Source organism: Esox lucius, chromosome 23 (assembly GCF_011004845.1).
Source record: "Esox lucius isolate fEsoLuc1 chromosome 23, fEsoLuc1.pri, whole genome shotgun sequence".
NCBI classification, from domain to species: Eukaryota; Metazoa; Chordata; class Actinopteri; order Esociformes; family Esocidae; genus Esox; species Esox lucius.
Genome location: NC_047591.1, coordinates 23123589 through 23141639, shown reverse-complemented (window position 1 = coordinate 23141639; position 18051 = coordinate 23123589). Strand labels below are relative to the sequence as shown.

At 44.7% G+C, this 18051-nt stretch overlaps 2 protein-coding genes across 4 annotated transcripts; one reads left to right on the top strand and one right to left on the bottom strand.

Moving 5' to 3' along the window:
- The first annotated feature begins 1000 nt into the window (after positions 1-1000).
- On the top strand, positions 1001-4243 carry c23h18orf54 (chromosome 23 C18orf54 homolog). 2 transcript variants are annotated; one of them, XM_010867808.5, is made up of 8 exons: positions 1001-1135; positions 1473-1748; positions 1904-2764; positions 2864-3020; positions 3204-3276; positions 3426-3668; positions 3801-3859; positions 3955-4243. In XM_010867808.5, exons 1-8 carry the CDS (start codon positions 1126-1128, stop codon positions 4025-4027), a joined length of 1752 nt encoding a protein of 583 aa, XP_010866110.3. In that variant the 5' UTR covers positions 1001-1125; the 3' UTR covers positions 4028-4243. The 2 variants fall into 2 exon arrangements, with proteins under 2 accessions (XP_010866110.3, XP_019898451.2); XM_020042892.3 differs by lacking the exon at positions 1001-1135 and adding an exon at positions 1145-1263.
- Positions 4244-4295: 52 nt separating this feature from the next.
- wdr91 (WD repeat domain 91) lies at positions 4296-16895 on the bottom strand. 2 transcript variants are annotated; one of them, XM_010867806.5, is made up of 16 exons: positions 16763-16895; positions 16268-16402; positions 15819-15998; positions 15440-15647; positions 15048-15130; positions 14535-14638; positions 13329-13503; positions 12981-13145; positions 12306-12511; positions 10769-10919; positions 10598-10692; positions 10213-10387; positions 9957-10065; positions 7721-7833; positions 7198-7395; positions 4296-5539 (listed from the first exon to the last, which is right to left on the bottom strand). In XM_010867806.5, the coding sequence occupies exons 2-16, from the start codon at positions 16388-16390 to the stop codon at positions 5378-5380; spliced, it is 2247 nt and encodes a 748-aa protein (XP_010866108.3). In that variant the 5' UTR covers positions 16391-16402; positions 16763-16895; the 3' UTR covers positions 4296-5377. The 2 variants fall into 2 exon arrangements, with proteins under 2 accessions (XP_010866108.3, XP_034145857.1); XM_034289966.1 differs by lacking the exons at positions 14535-14638; positions 15048-15130; positions 15440-15647; ... (1 more) ...; positions 16268-16402; positions 16763-16895 and adding an exon at positions 14155-14527.
- Between the last annotated feature and the right edge of the window lie 1156 nt (positions 16896-18051).

Genomic DNA, 18051 nt, shown 5'->3' with positions numbered 1-18051 from the left:
AGATAACTACTTCACTGTGAGACCAGGTAATCCCGCTTGCAGATTAGTCCAGGGATCTCATGAAGGGTGGTGCAATTGACCAACACCATCCATTTCTTTGCGGGTTAGTAATTGACTATGGTGGTTTTGTCTTGTCACGCTATAGCGACTCCTTGTGGTAGCTTGGTCACCTGTGAGCTCAATCAAGATGTAAAACAAAAATAAGTAAAACCAAAAACTGCCTGTAGGCCGGCCATGCTTCTCCCCACCTAGGGCTTTGCTGGACCCAGTTGTCTGTCTTCTATGTGGCCTGACCAGGATATGAACCTATGTTTCGACCGGAGCATCACATGGCAGACTCCAGGTGTTTGTTTTTTTTAATTCTTTTTTACGAGCCCTGGTGAAAAATGAGATTACAACTCAAATTTTGGATTGACCATTTAAATCAATGTAACATAAAGGATTTTACGCACCCTCACACTATAGATAATTCTCATTCCCACCATCATTATCATGGTCTCCTGTCTTCCCCTCCCTCCCTCCCTCCCTACACCCCATCCTTCAAACAAGGGCAGCCAAAACGACCGTTGCTTTATTCGGAGCGACCACATTAAAAGGCCTGACAATGGGTTGCTTCGGCCTAGCGAAGAGACAACAGGGAGTCCCTCACTCTGCATTGTTCCTTCTGAGGAGTGGAGAAAACACTACAGCCTACACTGATTAGAGTCTGGGACAGAACCAGCAAATATGACCAATGAACCTCTCTGGTCCATCAAAATATATTTATAGAGATTTTTCTACGGCCCATCCCAATACAAACGCTTATGGGTTAATCTGAGCCTGAAAATAATTTAACATTAATTTCAGCACAGTATTACAAAGTGTACAGAATAATTAATAATGATGATTTGAAGCAGAAGTCCTTATGTCTAGGGAAGTATCTTCCATTACGCTTAATGACGAACGACAAAACATGTTACAGCAGGAACAAAACACACCACGACTTCAGACCGCAGAACACAGATACCGTAAAAGCAGCAGAGAGGGCTTGTAGCCACTGTGAAACGCATGGACTATTTCCGGTTGGCCAATACGTTTACGGTTGGGTTTGTTTGCCACGGAACCAACCAAATAAGCAGTTAACTGATGCGTACCGGTAAGTTTATCGGACGTTATATCGTTTATGGTTAGGAAAGATCTGCAAAAACACTATAACTTTAAAAAAAGAAATTACGAGTTGATCAACTTTTTATTTTATATCCGGCAATACATAAACTTTTTGCGGTTGGTTTCGATTTTTGTGTTAGCCAATGTTTATCTTGTCAGATAAACAATTGTGTAATTTACTACGCCCAGGGATTCAGTTCGCTAGCTTACCTTGCTAGCATGCTAAATATTTACGCATGTTCTATTTATTATCAGTATATTGTACTGTAACTCAACTATCATACAAGCTGAAATAATGATCAGTCTTTTATTTTCATTCATGACAGAATTACTTCCGGTCAAGATGACGTTATCTTCTCCAGAATCAACCGTAACTTCTCTGTTGGCAAGCTCTGGACATCTGAGAAGCAGTCTATGTGACCGCGACCTGTCTCTCACCGGCATCAGATACCGAGATCGGGACTATGAATCAGCGACTGAGGCACTGGAAGCCTACATTGCAGACTTTGACAGAAACCAGCACACTTCTGAAAGTTTTATAGGAAGACTTCAACTACAGAAGTGCCCCACTCAGCCCAGAACTGGGTTCAAGAATAAAGATGGTAACGGTTCCCTTTTTATGTCCTTCTCATCAATAACATTTACCTGTCCAAGCAGTTAGAATGTGGATTTGGATGTATACTAATGTATAGTTATCCACCTTTATGATTTACAGTTCCTGTATATCATACAAATTATTACTGTCCTTGTTTCCCAGTTCTTAAAGAGAGTCTAACTGAGAGGGAGCTGGACTTCCTGGACCTCCCAGTGGGGTCTAGTCGCTGTGGACAACCGGACCGCCTCAGCTTGACGACCGATGACCTGCTGGTGCTGCCGTGTGACGGCTCCTTGCCTGTGACCCGTACTTCAGCCTTCCTCGTCCGGTCTGGCTCCTACCCCCAGTCGCCCTGGCAACCTAAGCCTAACTGTGGCTTTGATATTAAATCCTGCCAGCACTACTCTCATCATGAGCTCCTCCGAGATAGTCAAGGTGGACCTGGGAGAACCCAGAAGCTGGAATCATCCAACGGCCTTAGATCCTCAGTGCCCAGAGTGAAGGGCAGCCATCGACCCCACCCCGATCTCTACTACCGGAACCCTGCCGGACGCCACGACCGTGGGCCACCCCTGCCAGACTCCTCCCCTCACCACGACTACCCTCGCTGGTTGACCCGTCAGAAGTCAACCATGGATTTTTCTGGGATCACCAGTATTCCTGATATAAAGTACCCCGCCTGGCTCCAGGAGGCCGATGACATTTCCTCCTTTGGCCCCACCCAGAAGACAAACCTGTGTAGAAGTCAGCCCCATACCCTCCCCCCACAGGCACCCCCCCACTCCCCCAGGCTCCCCTCCTGGCTGAACGAGCTGGAGGCTTCTTATGAAGAGCTACAAGAGGGACAGACAGACCGTGACGGCGGCCATTTTGAACTGGCCCGTGGGTCTGAGGATGATCGGCAACATTTCTTCAAAAAAGCTGATCACAGGACGCTGAGAGAGTTGAGACTCCAGTTTGCAGAGCAGCTAGCCATAGAAGCAGAGGAAGAAAGAAGCACCGACTTTGACAATCTCTGCAGAAGTACAAACATTCAGCGTGTCCTTAAAAACCAACCGTTTGGTTTACAATGCAGGCCCTCAAGTAGTTTAATGGGTTGTAAAACTATGTTGTTTTCCACAGATGATAAGATGGAGTCTCTGATCTTGAAGGGAGAGAAAGCCATGACTTCTCCTTCCCTGGGCCTGACCAGCCTGAGGCAGAAAGACACGGGAGGCAGTCCGTGTGGCTCAGAGTACGCCCTGGAGGCTGATCGCTCCTGGGACAACCCCACCGTAACGTGGGTCATCTAATTCAATTAGTTGTTAATATTCGATAATGCACGGGGGGGAAAAACAGTTGAAGCACCATACAATAATGTGCTAGGACACATATACTCATCAGACATTTGTCACTCTAAGTTAGTGCACTTGTAAATTATAGTTGTGTCTTACCAGGCTTGGTTAAACCCTCTTCTGTGCAGTAACTCTCCAGTGCCAGTAGGGGGAGCTGAAGACCCACAGATTTACACAGTGCCACTGCAAGACCGAAAAGAGGTCAGTACAAACATAAATAGTATTTAAGTAGATTCTTCAGTCTGTGTATGTTTTAAACTAGGAATTCTGATTGAAGACGCAGTGGGTGCGTTGAACCCCAAAGCCATTTGTCTCTGTCCTGATGTCTGTGTTTTTGCTGACTTGTCCAGGCCGCCTCAAGATCCTGCTCGTCGGGCTACAGCAGTAGGAAACACCCTGGTCCGGTGGAGGCCCTCAAACACATGCTGTTCAGCCTACAGGCCTTGGAGCAACGGGTCACCCCGGAGAATAGCTCAACCCAGCAGGAAGTAATATTGGAGGGGAGTTCAACACCATACAAAACACTCGTGTCGGACAACTGCTCAAAACCACAGGCAGAATCCAGTTTGGATGACACTAACATGCTGATGAAGGTACCGGGAATTAAAGAGCTGATGAGTAGACTTCAGGTTATCAGGTTTAAACGAATGTCTAATTTGCTCTGTATAGAAAGAGGGATCAGATTTGGGCTGCCTGTTTAAACCAAGCCTGTATCTGAATTCTAGATGACAGAGGCACAAGTTGAGGACTATGAAACCTCTCCCGGTGGACAATCTTTACAGAGGTACAGTACTTTAAAAAAATAGATGCATTTTGTCTCATTTTATTCAGAAGAATATGACACTGGTTTAGAAAGTAAACTCTCCTTTTATCATAAAGGGCTCTGCATCACCTGGTGAGACTGAAGACACTTGTTGAAGATTCTGGGAAAAAGGCACAATCTCAGGAATGAAGACCCATAAAAGACCAGCCTTCAAAAGAGGAAGTGTTGTTGAAAATTATTGGTTAAGTTGAAATTGTCAAAAAAAGCACAAAAATATTCATTTAGTGTGTATATACATACAATATATTAAAAGGTTAATATTTTAGGATTCATTGTATCAAAGCCTTGTTCTTCAGTACCTTATGACCACATGGCCATCTCAGAGTGAGGCTTAACAAACATACTTTTTTAAATATATATATATATAAATAGAATTCCAAAGAATTCAGCAATCAGGAAGATATTGTAAGATTTATTGTTCATTTGCATTCACATTGAGTGAAGTTGTTTGAAATAAATTGTTTTTCCTCAGACCTGTTGTCAAGTCCAAATTAGGGATCGGTTCTGGTTTCTGTTGCCCAATAACGTGGGAGGTATCAAGTCAGCAGACAGCTGATGTCACCCAGACAGGCTTTGCTGGCCTTGTGGGATGTTCTTCACAGATCTTTAAGAAAGTCCATGAAAGATTAAAGGCACTGATTGGCAGCCCAGCAGTGTCAATGAAAAGTTGGTATTGTCAACCTCCTCCACCACCCCAACCGAAAGAACCACTCGGCTGTTATAGGGATGCCTACAAACGTTTATTCTCAATCAATGATGATAATGATACATAAATAATTAAAACAAAAACTTTGATCACGAGTCGCAGTGCTGTGTCCATCTGAGACAAGCAACAAACCAGCCCCGTTGGCGAGGGACATCCCAGGACACGTTCATGGGATCCTAAAGGCCTGTTGGACATGGACAGTTCTACCAGCTGCTACATGAACGAAACAATCGTTTGACCTATCAGACTCCGAAGACGACGTGTCAATTCTCAGAATACTATTTAGGCACGACTTGCATAACCTCCATTCATTTAATCTGAAGACCACTGACCAATTATTGAAATATCCATGATATTTTGTATGTAGAGAACCACAGCTACCATATAAGGTTCCTCATGTGGCCTGGAGTAGGACACATCTGATAAGACATTGTGCATCTGGACCAAACACAGATGTTCCAACAAGACTCCTCCCTCAGGACTTTTGGGCATGCTCAGTTTGATCTTGGCCTCCTTTTGACCACAGGGCTATAAAACCAAAGACAGTGGGTAAATAGCATGTACTCAGGCCGTTAACCAAACTCTTTTGTTCTGGGGAGGGGGAGGAGTGGTCAGTCCCTGTATATTTAGGAATGTATGGCTCCCATATACACCAGTACAACAGCTGCTTCATCTTGCCTACTAAGATTTGTTGGAAAAACAAAAGGAAAGCGAGGTGCCTGGGCTCCTCCCTCTGCCCGTCCACGGCGCTTGGTGCCGTAGGTGCTCGGCGCTCAGGACTTCTGCGCCAGGAGCGTGCTCAGTTTGATCTTCCCATCCATGGAGGCGGTGAGGCAGGTTCCACAGTCCATGGCGGAGCACCAGTCCACAGTGACCACCGGGGCCTTGTGACCACCCAGGGGAAGCACACTGTCCAGGCCGCCTTCGCCGTTCAGCTGGAGGGGAGAGACGGGACACGGTGTCAGCTGGCGCCACACTATTATTCACCGGCATTCTGCTTACTGGCCGGGAGAAACTCCGGTGGCCCAGCACTAATACACATTTCCTGCATGACCTCCAGTCCTAATGAGATGTGTTCACTGGGACCCGGTCGGGTTTCAGTTGATCCACAGAACCTTGTAGTGTATCAGTGTGGCAGTCGACAAATAATTGGTTTCACTGTCGGGGAGGAGATTTGCATTAGTGCTGGGTGGATGGAGTCTCCACACCCACACACACACACACACACACACACACACACACACACACACATTACTGAAACTACTGCTATAAGTCACGGGGGAGAATTGAAATGGCAATTTTGGTGTTGCTTGGTTTGCTCTCCCTCCTCTCTGACAATCATTTCCTGGGTTTTGCAACAGATCTGAGAACACACAGAACTCCAGAAATGCTCATTGGAAAGTACTCCTGAAATGAGTCAAATCAGAACTGCCACACACTTTTCAATGCAACACAAGTTCAACTCTGCAGGGCTGATTCTGTGGTTTATCTATTGACAGCAGCCCATGAGAAAGACGTCTTTGGATGTTTTTCAGACTGAGTTCAGCGTGCAGAGCCTCATGAGTATAGACATTCGTTAGTGCTGGTAGGCAAACTTGTCATCAAAACTACTTGGATTCAAACGTAAACTATCAGTGCTACTTACAGATGATGCACATATAAACAACATATTCGACATCCAACCCAGAACAGGAGTTTCAACAGGAATGTGTTCCAGACAGCATCTTTCAAAGTGGGCTGGAATATGCCTTTGCAGAGGGCAGCCTACATTTGCCAATGGATGGTAAGTCTGTCTCTACTTTTGTGAAGTACTGCTTTTTAGCATCAATACTACACAATCTGCAATCACCTATCTGTACTGTCTGTATGTCACAGCATAGGAGTCAACATCTATTTCTACCTCAGACTGTTAGGGATTTGCACCACTGGTTTTGAATCACAACCTATTCCTTAAACAGAGCCCTACTATGCACCACGCTGGTTCACTACTCTGCACCACGCTGGTTCACTACTATGCGCCACGCTGGTTCACTACTCTGCACCACGCTGGTTCACTACTATGCGCCACGCTGGTTCACTACTATGCGCCACGCTGGTTCACTACTCTGCACCACGCTGGTTCACTACTATGCGCCACGCTGGTTCACTACTATGCGCCACGCTGGTTCACTACTATGCGCCACGCTGGTTCACTACTATGCGCCACGCTGGTTCACTACTATGCGCCACGCTGGTTCACTACTATGCGCCACGCTGGTTCACTACTATGCGCCACGCTGGTTCACTACTATGCGCCACGCTGGTTCACTACTATGCGCCACGCTGGTTCACTACTATGCGCCACGCTGGTTCACTACTATGCGCCACGCTGGTTCACTACTATGCGCCACGCTGGTTCACTACTATGCGCCACGCTGGTTCACTACTATGCGCCACGCTGGTTCACTACTATACGCCACGCTGGTTCACTACTATACACCACGCTGGTTCACTAATATGCACCACGCTGGTTCACTACTAAGGGAATGTGGTGCCATTTTGGGATGCAGGAACCAATCAGGATCTGTTAAATGGGAATTCTGAGAAGCCGAACCCTGTGAATGATGCCTCCGTTGCTGGAGCAGGTGAGGACGTGATGTCCCTCGGAGTCGAACGCAAAGAGCCGCCCGCGTGGCACCTGGACCTGCCGGTACCCGCTATACCCGGACAGGACGAAGGGACCCGTGGCGTCCTGGGGCAGGGAGTGCTCGGACTGCTTCACCCCACAGCGGTGGATGTTCCACTGGACAAACTGGACCGCGGGAAACAAACACTGTGCAGTTATGTCATTCTGACTGAGCATTCACTCTCATCCTGAGAAACTACCAGTTAGTTCATCAATAGACAGATGGAAAAACACACAAACCAGAAACACTATTTACCTAAACGTTTACTATTGGAACACTGTCTTAACATGTTATAATCATTTTATTCCACAGGTTAATACGGTTACTATCATGTGATTAAATATTTTTACACCGTTATTGCTGAGATTTATTACATTTGTACTGTAACTACACACGTTTATATTGTGCTACGACCAGACGCCAAACTCTGTTTTAGTCGAGATAACTTGCCTTGCCATCCTCTCCGATACTGAACACTGTGTTCTCATCATAGCTGAACTCAACACTGTACACTTCCCCATCGTGGGCTTTCCAGCTCATAGCACAGTCATAGCGCTGCATGTCTAGAGAATAGAGAAAGACGTTATAAAAGCTCATAGCACTGCATGTCTAGAGAATATAGAATATGTAATAACAGCTCCTAACATAGTCATAGTGCTGCCTGTCAAAAGAATACAACCCTGTAAAAGGTAAAGAAAAACAGAACGCAATGATGTGCAAATCATTTAAATCCTATATTCAACTGAAAATAGAACAAAGGCAACATATCAAATGTTGAAACAAATGTTTTATTGTTCCTTGAAAAATCTATGCCTACTTTGTATTTGATGCCAGGAACACATTTAAAAAAAGCTGGGACAGGGGCAACAAAAGACTGGAAAAGTTGTGTAATACAAAAAATAACCAGGTACACCTCAGAACTAATTAGGTTAATTGGCAACAGGTCGGTAATATGATTGGATATAAAAAGAGCATCCCAGGAGTATGAAACTTTCAGAAGTAAAGATGGAACAGTTCACTCTGTAAAAGACTGCACAGGCAAATAGAGCAACAATTTAAGGATAACATTTCTCAACGTAAAATTGTTAAGAGTTTGGTGATCTCATAATCTACGGTACATAATATTATTAAAAGTTTCAAGGAATCCAGAGAAATCTCTGTATGCAAGGAACAAGGCCGAAAACCAATACTGGATGGCTGTGATCTTCAGGCCCTCAGATGGAACTGCTTTAAAAACAAACACAATTCTGTAAAGGAAATCACTGGATGAGCTCAGGAACATGTTCGAAAACCGTTTGTGAACACAGTACATCGCTGCATCCACAAATGCAAGTTAAAAATCTACCGTGCAAAGAAACATATAAACAAGATCCAGAACCGCCAGCGTCTTTTCTTGGCCTAAGCTCATTTAAGATGGACTGAGACGAAGAGGAAAACTGTCCTGTGGTCTGACAAATCGAAATAATGTTTGGGAATCATGGATGCCACGTCCTCCAGACTAAAGGGACCACCCAGCTTGTTATCAGCGAACAGTTCAAAAGCCAACAACTGTGATGACATGGGTGAATTGCACATCTGTGAAGACACCATTAACGCTGAACAATATATACAGGTTTTTTGGATCAAGATATGCTGCCAACCAGATGACGTATTTTTCATGGAAGGCCTGGCTTATTTCAACAAGACAAAGCCAAACCATATTATGTACATATTACAACAGCATGGCTCTGTAGTAAAATAATCCGGGGGCTAAACTGACCTGCCTGCAGTCCAGACTTGTCAACAATGGAAAACATTTGGTGCATTATGATACAAAATATATGACCCCCAACTGTTGAGCAGCTGAAATCCTGTATCAAACAAGAATGGGAAACATTTCACTTTCAAAACTACAGCAATTGGCCTCTGTTCGCAAACACTTACAGAGTATTGTTAAAAGAAGAGGAGATGTAACACAGTAATAAACATGCCAGTCCCAACTTTTTTGAAACATGTTACTGACACCAAATTCAAAATTTGCATATATTTCAGAGGTGAAAAGGTACTCAACTGGGTTCGGCTGTGTTCACTACTTTAGGGAAGTATCTAATTATGATCTAAGTAACCAGCTAAAGGGATTTCAAAACTAACCAGTGATCAATAAAATCAAAAGGAATAGTGTAAATGTCCACTAAATGTCACTGGTTAGTTATGAACAAAAAGTACTTTGTACTTTTTCCACCTGATATATTTTTTCCAAAAACAACTGAATTTCTCTGCTTCAACATTTGATATGCTGTCTTTGTACTATTTTCAATTAAATATAGGGATTAAATTATTTGCACATCATTATATTCTGTTTTTATTAGCATTTTACGTAGCGTCCCAACATCTTTGGAAATGGTGTTGTCGATAAACACGTTAGAACAGCCGTCATAGAATGAAGACAGATGAGCACTTGTTACACAGCACCCATAGAAATATAACTACCAGAATGGGCATCCCAATCCATCTCAATGAGGGGCATTAGCAGTTTGTACAGTTTATTACAAAGAATTCTAGGAGAGGACTCCGTCTGTGCGTCACGCACGATGTTAAATAGTGGTCTGAGGTAAATGATGTCTCCATAGAGACCCAGCATCACAACACAAAGTTTGATATTCATTCTTTAAACCACAGAACAACATATTGAGTGGAAATAACTAACCAAACAGTCGAATAACCCCATCGGCAGCTCCCGTAACCAGCAGGTTCCCGTTGTGATTGAAGGACGTGCAGTTAATGGCTACTGGACCCGGTTCCAGGCAGAACTGAAGCTGCGGACGTGGAAACAGAGGTCACAGGATCACACAGATGAGAGCTAGAACGTCAAACAGAATATGATATTGTATCATATATATATTGTCCAATGGCGCCCCGGGCAGCTGGTTCCCTGGTTCCCTGGTCCCCTGGTTCCCCAATACCTGCTGCTTGACAGTCTTGGTGTCCCACAGCAGCAGTTGTCCAGGGACAGGGGGGGGGTTGGGGAGGCGCGGCACGGCTTCAGACACACTCCCAGAGCGGCCAGCAAGTCCGTGGTGTGCAGCAGCAGAACACACGAAGGACGTCCCACTGGGGCTACAGGCCAGGGACAGAATCCTACACAGACAAGACCAACACACCACTCAACACTCCCTCCCACCAACACCCTGGGGGACAGATTATGCCTAGTCCAGGAATAAAACACTGACAATGAAGAATCTATTAAAATATTATTCGTATCCCTCCAATGTAATCTCAAATTTAAAGCCAGATCCGCTTGTCCGTCTGGACTACGTGAAGGCCCTCAGACACGAGGCCATGAGTTACCGTGGGAGACTCTCGTCTATGATCATCTCGTAGAGGTTCTTCTTGGCGTCCGTGTCGTACAGCCTCACGGTGCCCACACCGCTGCCCAGCAGCAGCTACGGGGACAGACACATCGGTTACTCCTCCAATCACCGTCGGCACCGTTTAAAAACCCAGTAAAATGTGTCCTACCAGTCGGTCAGGCTTGGCGGCCCATTCCAGGGACAACAGGGGTGACTTGGACATGATGGTGGCCTTGGTCTGCATGACGGGGTTAAACGACCACACCTTGATGACGCCGTCGACGTCCAAACTGGCCACTCTCCTCCCCGAGCAGTCAACCCTAGAGCCAGAGACAGGCCACACAGGAACACAGGTGTAGGGCCTTAATTTGAGCCAGTCTGAGCTACGAGGGAATGACTCCTGCAGCGACAGGAAGTAGGACTTCTTACATGGATTATAAATATAACAGTTCTCACCGTCGTCCACCAAGGGAAAATAGTCTAAAATGATTGAAGTGGAACCTTTTTAAACGTCAACACATTTTTTATGTGCCATACTGAAAGAAAGTTCTTAAGCAGAACAGGATCAAATTAAGATTCAACAATAACAATGTAATTCGCAAAAGACCCAGAGTGCATCTTCAAGTCTCAATAGGGACGACCAGGAAGTAAGTGGTTATGTCTGATCTGCACGTGACATTAAACCCCAATGAGGACGACCAGGAAGTAAGCGGTTATGTCTGACCTGCACGTGACATTAAATCCCAATGAGGACGACCAGGAAGTAAGCGGTTATGTCTGACCTGCACGTGACATTAAATCCCAATGAGGACGACCAGGAAGTAAGCGGTTATGTCTGACCTGCACGTGACATTAAATCTCAATGAGGACGACCAGGAAGTAAGCGGTTATGTCTGACCTGCACGTGACATTAAATCCCAATGAGGACGACCAGGAAGTAAGCGGTTATGTCTGACCTGCACGTGACATTAAATCTCAATGAGGACGACCAGGAAGTAAGCGGTTATGTCTGACCTGCACGTGACATTAAATCCCAATGAGGACGACCAGGAAGTAAGCGGTTATGTCTGACCTGCACGTGACATTAAATCCCAATGAGGACGACCAGGAAGTAAGCGGTTATGTCTGACCTGCACGTGACATTAAATCCCAATGAGGACGACCAGGAAGTAAGCGGTTATGTCTGACCTGCACGTGACATTAAATCCCAATGAGGACGACCAGGAAGTAAGCGGTTATGTCTGACCTGCACGTGACATTAAATCCCAATGATGACGACCAGGAAGGAAGCGGTTATGTCTGACCTGCACGTGACATTAAATCCCAATGATGACGACCAGGAAGTAAGCGGTTATGTCTGACCTGCACGTGACATTAAATCCCAATGAGGACGACCAGGAAGTAAGCGGTTATGTCTGACCTGCACGTGACATTAAATCCCAATGAGGACGACCAGGAAGTAAGCGGTTATGTCTGACCTGCACGTGACATTAAATCCCAATGAGGACGACCAGGAAGTAAGCGGTTATGTCTGACCTGCATGTGACATTAAATCCCAATGAGGACGACCAGGAAGTAAGCGGTTATGTCTGACCTGCACGTGACATTAAATCCCAATGATGACGACCAGGAAGGAAGTGGTTATGTCTGACCTGCACGTGACATTAAATCCCAATGATGACGACCAGGAAGTGGTTATGTCTGACCTGCAGTGCATGATGGATGAATGATGTTCGCCATACTCCTCCTGGCTGAGCTTGATGAAGGGTTGTTCCACAGCCAGCCCCCCGGCCACACCACCACCCTCCCTGCTGACCCGCGTCTGGTTGAGGGGTGGGGAGTCTGTCAAGCCCCCTGTGCCTCCCTCGGGGCTGGCCTCCGGGTCCCCACATTCCACCCTCTTTTCGGGAATCTGGAAAATAAATAAGCACGGGATGGAAGTCAGCCTGGCGTTGGAGCAGAGCGGGTCACCCTAGGACTCGCTAGCAGATTCGATCCAGCCTGCAGATGCTAAAGCTCTTAAACATCTAAATCAAAACAATGTAAAAATGATTGTACCTTATTTTAAATTACTTTGAAATGTTTAAATTACAATGTGGCCTTCGAAACAAACGTTTACTGTATATAAATCTACAACAGAGTAGGCAGAACAAACAAAGAAATGATTAAAGTACATCCCTGTACGTTGCCCACTTCTACAATTACTGCAGCTACTATAATTATAGACCCATGTCTCAGTTTCTACAGAAACAGATCCGGAACCAGGCTAGCCCACTACTGCAATTATAGACCCATGTCTCAGTTCCTACAGAAACAGATTCGGAACCAGGCTAGCTCGCTACATTCTTTTTTTCAATACAACCATTGCTAGTATCACATACCTGAGATTGAGGTTTGGAAAACAGCTCCTTTCTTTCCTTCTCGTGGTCCTGGTGTCGTCTCTGTCTCGGATAGGCAGTGGACCCAGCTTGGGGCTCGCAGGTCCCCCCGGTGCTGGGCATCGGCTTGGGATCCTTGGACACAGTTGGGTCCTTGGGTTTCACAGACTGAAATACATCAAGGCAGTTAGATATGCATTTTCCCCACTATATCAAATATCAAATGTTTATTTTAAAGTTTAAGCTTTAGAATGTCAATTAAATGTTTTTTATGAAGGCTCCAGTCCCGTATGTCAGGGGATCAACCTGAAACAAGAGCCTCCTCATTTCCGGAGAAACCTATGGCCTCACTTGAATGGCTGTGGTGTCCTTGCGTCCCACATAGGCCGGATGTGGCAAGGACCCAGGAAGTACCCCTTGAGGAGTCTTGCCAGGTGCCCGTCTGGTTTGTGGCAGGAATGTAGAGAAGAAGTTTCTGGAGGGAGTGGTGGTTAGGGTGGGGTTACGCTGGCATGTCACCAGGTCCCTGTGTGGAGACAGGATGAATAAAACAAACGTGAATCACTGGAGAATCAGGAAGGTCGATGTGGATGGAAGAGGATCAAAACCCTCCCCAAACTCTGTGCCGCAGGTTGTGGTGTGAATTTCTCTTTTCTTTCTTTACTTTCAACCATGGAAACATTTCTGATTAAACTCAGCTTCTTTACGAAAGCAAATTTCTTTCTAACCACACCGAACTTTTCTGCAACCGCGTGTGGTTCCAATGTCAAACCAAATCTGGGACTCAGTGAGGGCTCGGAAAGCATGTGAGGATTTTTGCAATGTGAGTGAACAAAGTCAGTTCGGGCGATAAGCCAATACGCCTTTTTTTTTTTTACTAAATACACCAGTTTCCTTATCTGAAAAAATACAGTAGTTTTCAATGAGTTTCTTAAACTGGTTTTCTGACTTAGTACTGTGGAAGTGTTTCCAGGCCCTTTGATTTGTCAAGGAGAATGTTACAGAACGAAGGAATCAAACTGTCACAGTAGCTGGAAACATTCTCAGACAACCATGCTGTGGTCTGGATACTGTATTCCAAATGTCAAATCAAGCTATGGTCCACGTTCACAAAGTGTTTCCGAGTAGGAATGCTGATATAAATCTAAATGTACATCGGACGGGGAACTGATCGTACATCAGCACTGCTATTGTGAAACGCTTAATGAATGGAAGCCTCCAGACATTCCAGCCACCGCCGACCCCCTCGAGGACCCTGAAGCATGTGTCCCCGTCTGAAGCAAACAGAAACACCATCTTGAAAAACACAACAATTCTGGATGAATTGTTTATTCATCTTGCGCCAACCTGATCAATACGTAAAACAACACACATTAAAACAGTATTCAAAATTTTATACTAACATGAACAATAAGTTAACTAAATGGTATGTCTACAGTACGAAGAGAACAATACAAAACAAATAACTATATTGTACAATGATTATTAAAACATGAACCCCCCCCCCCCAACCACAAAGTGGGTCAATCCAATCTCAAAGTCAATCCATTTCCTCACAGCTCAGTGTCTCCTAGTCGGTCCATGTTTTGCACATAGGGGGGGAGTTTGTGATGCACCGTATCTTCCTTCTTTAGGTTAACCTCCCCCTGCAGGGCAAATAACTGGAGGGAGAGACAGGGGGGTGACACAGAAGGGAGAGAGGGGACTTTAGCAGCCATCCTTTATTCACCGGATTTCAGCACCTAATCTAATAAATGAATAAGTGCCAGTTGTTGTTCACCTCTTAATGGACAGTTAAATGCACACATTAAGAGGACATGTGAGGTTTGATCATCTGTATTTCAACCGAGAGTACATGAAGCTGGCGACGACAGAACAGCGGGTTCAATTCCCGGGACCACGGATACATTAAAAAATGCCCTGGCATGACCGAGTCGCTTTGGACGAAAGCATCTGCTTAATAACGGCACGTGTTACATTCTACTGCAACGATCCGTGGAAAATGAGTAAAAAGACGACAGGAAAGTCCTTCCGAAGCCAGCATCGTGTGCAGGCGTGTGCCAGGCTTACTATTTGTCGAAGCTGTTCGTTCTCCTCCTGTAGAGAGGCGGTCCTCTGGACTTCGGAGTCGAAGCTGAGCAATACAGGCTGGGGTGGACATGGTCAAGGAGGGGACAACTGAGAACTACAACGAACACCAGGATTGGAAAACACTTTTCTTCTAAGTCTCCATCTTTTCTACATGCTAGATGTGATGAACGGGATTTTCCAGTAACCAGGTATCAACGGAGTAGAGAGTCTCAAAGCAGCTAATCAATCAATCAATCAATCAATCAAATGTATTTCCGCAGATGTCCGCAGATGTCACAAAGTGCTTTTACAAAACACCTGGCCATTATCGTGTGTTTATATTTGGTTGTGTGTGTGTGTGTGTAAATCTGCCTCCTGGGACAAAAGGATATGCATGCACTGGAACAGGACAGAGAGGAAGTTATGCAGTGAGACCAGGAACGTGTCCATCCACTGGCGGGAGAAGTATGGCGCAAAGGCCGGGTTTTGCTCGGGGGCGGGGATGAACGGCAGGACGAACCAATCACGCCACTCTGGCTGTACCTGCAGCTCCTGAGCCTGCCGCTGGAAAAACTCCTGGGTTTTCTCTGGGTTCCTTGACTATTGGGGGTTGGGGGTGAAGTGGGAGGGGTTAAAAAAAATGGGGGTAAGAATCTGTGAGTATCAACTCGGCAACACTGGGAAAAAAAGAATACTATAGATGACAAGTTATTAGTGAAGAAGAACAACAACAAACAACATTAAAGATGAGTAACAAAGTGCTGTGCACACCTGTACGGTGTGAACCAAATAATATCTGAACAGGCTGGTTCTTAGTTTGTTGACAGTGGGTCTGTAGACATCTTCAAGCCTGCAGAACAACCTGCGGTCCAGGTAGCTCCAGTAGTCCTTCAGCCCGTTCAGGTCAAAGTTATGGATGAACAACTGGAGCTGGTCAATGATCTTGTCCACCTAAAAAGATATAGTGTGTCACTACAAACACTGCAAGTGTTGACCTCAATTAAGAATCCTTACAAAAGTTAGTTTCCCGAGGTATACCTATAAGATAGTTACTTTTAAGTTTATTCAACAGTGTTACTTGGTCAGTGACAAAGATACAGCCTGGTTCCACATTAGTTTGTGCTGTCTTGCCAAATCCAGACCACTGCAGTTGAGTTTCGCAGTAAGCAACATGGCTTAAAGGCTTCAAATGCACGGTTTCCTGCATTCATGTCACCTACCCTGAATCCTTTCTCCTTGTCTGCTTTGACATCAGCGTCCAGGTGCTTGAGTGTGCTGGTGAAGCCACGATATATCAAGTACTCTCGTACATGTTCATCAGTCCTCTCCACCGCGGAGCCCATCTTCCTCTCCCTCTGTCAAGGCAATAAGTACACAAGTACAAGGAAACGTATAAATATTTAGGCAGTCTGTAACGGCGTGCGAACTATTAATGTAAACAAATAGATATGCCTTCTTGTTTAACTTTTTCTAAATGACATTGCTAGAATAAGGGTAGCCTTGCAGTCTTGACAGGCTGCTTGCACGATTCCATTGCTAACGACGAGTGGCTAACTAGCTAGGTTAAGATTGGCGAGCACATTCACAAACTATTAACTTTGTGGTTAAAAAAAACAAGATCAGGAGTAACTAGTATAATATATTACTTTAGAAGTAACGGTGGTGGTAAACGTGTGATACAAAAATATATCTAGTTTGTGTAAAAATGTACATACCGACAGCCCTGGTTAAAATGTTTCCTGTTTTCTTTTTCGCGAGGTTGTCATGTGATCTAGGTTGTGTGACGTCATTTAAGAGGAACCGTTTGTACTCTACATTTGCCAGTAGAGGGAGCTTTAACAGCAAATTCTACACGAAAACTTAATGTAAACCAATCGCCTAGAATGTATGTTACATTGGATTGCACTATTTGCAGGATTCCAATAAAGTGTATTTTCCAATGTTAAGTACACATTAAATGTGCAAAGATATCAACCTATATGTTGCGCCCTTCCCTGCAGGCAGTGAGGATCCGGTTCGTCTTCCCTGACTAGACAGAAATGCAGAATGTCTTTCTCAAAAATTGAGGCGCGCGGGTCACTGAAATGCTTACAATATCACGACTGCCGAGGTGTGTAACATAACATAACAGTGTTGTTGCGAATAGTCACGTAAGATAAATATATGTATTGACATTGTAACGAAAGTTGTTATACATATCTCGGAAAACGACTCACAAGAAACTAGAAGTTATTCGCTCATCCCTAAATACCATACGGGACAATTAATTATATGAACGTGGGATAAAAGTAAAAGTGAATCAAGAATAAAATAATAAACACAGACAGTCCAGAAGAGGCTCCGTTGAATTTATTTCCCGGAATTAATACAAAGCCTTCGGGATTCGTGGTACGGTACCAGCGTGTTGTAAATCAAACATGATCATAGCCCGGAGTTCCTCATCAATTCTGGCAATATCTTCCTCGTCGCATCTCTGTGAAATGTATTTTTTATATGAATAATTCAATGTGATATGTTTTCTTCTCCAACTCCTCCTCTTCTGTGCGGAAGCCTGCGTGTTCCAAACGGCACCCTATTCTCGACACAGTGTGCTAATTTAAAGTAGGGCCCATAACATGGAGAATAGGTTGTCATTTAATTTTTTTTTCTCTACCCACATTTGTACAGAAACATGATTCCTATTCCCTCAATGCTGATACTACATTTGTAAATTAATTAATCTTCTGTTTTTCAATGCTTATCCATCAGATGGAGTTTTCCATGAACAACACAGCAGGGCTTTTCTCCCCCCCCGCCCCCAAAGATAAATACATTTAAATACTTTCTGCATAGCACGACACTATTCACACTGGTGCTGTGGCCGAGGTTAAGATACCTGACCTGTCTAGGTGAATAAGGGAAACAATATTTAAGAACCAATATTATGTTTCATGTGGTGAACTTAACAAAATGTGGACATGCATGGATTTTAATACTGGATATGCATTTTTTCTCTGTTTTTGTT

What these genes read in the sequence shown, in the direction of transcription:
- wdr91 (XM_010867806.5), bottom strand. Translation starts at nt 16,390, where the DNA reads ATGGGCTCCGCGGTGGAGAGGACTGATGAACATGTACGAGAGTACTTG. An exon ending in CGACTAGGAGACACTGAGCT is followed by an intron (nt 13,504 to 14,534) that starts GTGAGGAAATGG and finishes GTCTCCACACAG; the next exon opens with GGACCTGGTGACATGCCAGC. An exon ending in ATAGACGAGAGTCTCCCACG is followed by an intron (nt 10,388 to 10,597) that starts GTAACTCATGGC and finishes TTGTCTGTGTAG; the next exon opens with GATTCTGTCCCTGGCCTGTA.
- c23h18orf54 (XM_010867808.5), top strand. An exon ending in CTTTGACAATCTCTGCAGAA is followed by an intron (nt 2,765 to 2,863) that starts GTACAAACATTC and finishes TGTTTTCCACAG; the next exon opens with ATGATAAGATGGAGTCTCTG. An exon ending in TGGGACAACCCCACCGTAAC is followed by an intron (nt 3,021 to 3,203) that starts GTGGGTCATCTA and finishes TCTTCTGTGCAG; the next exon opens with TAACTCTCCAGTGCCAGTAG.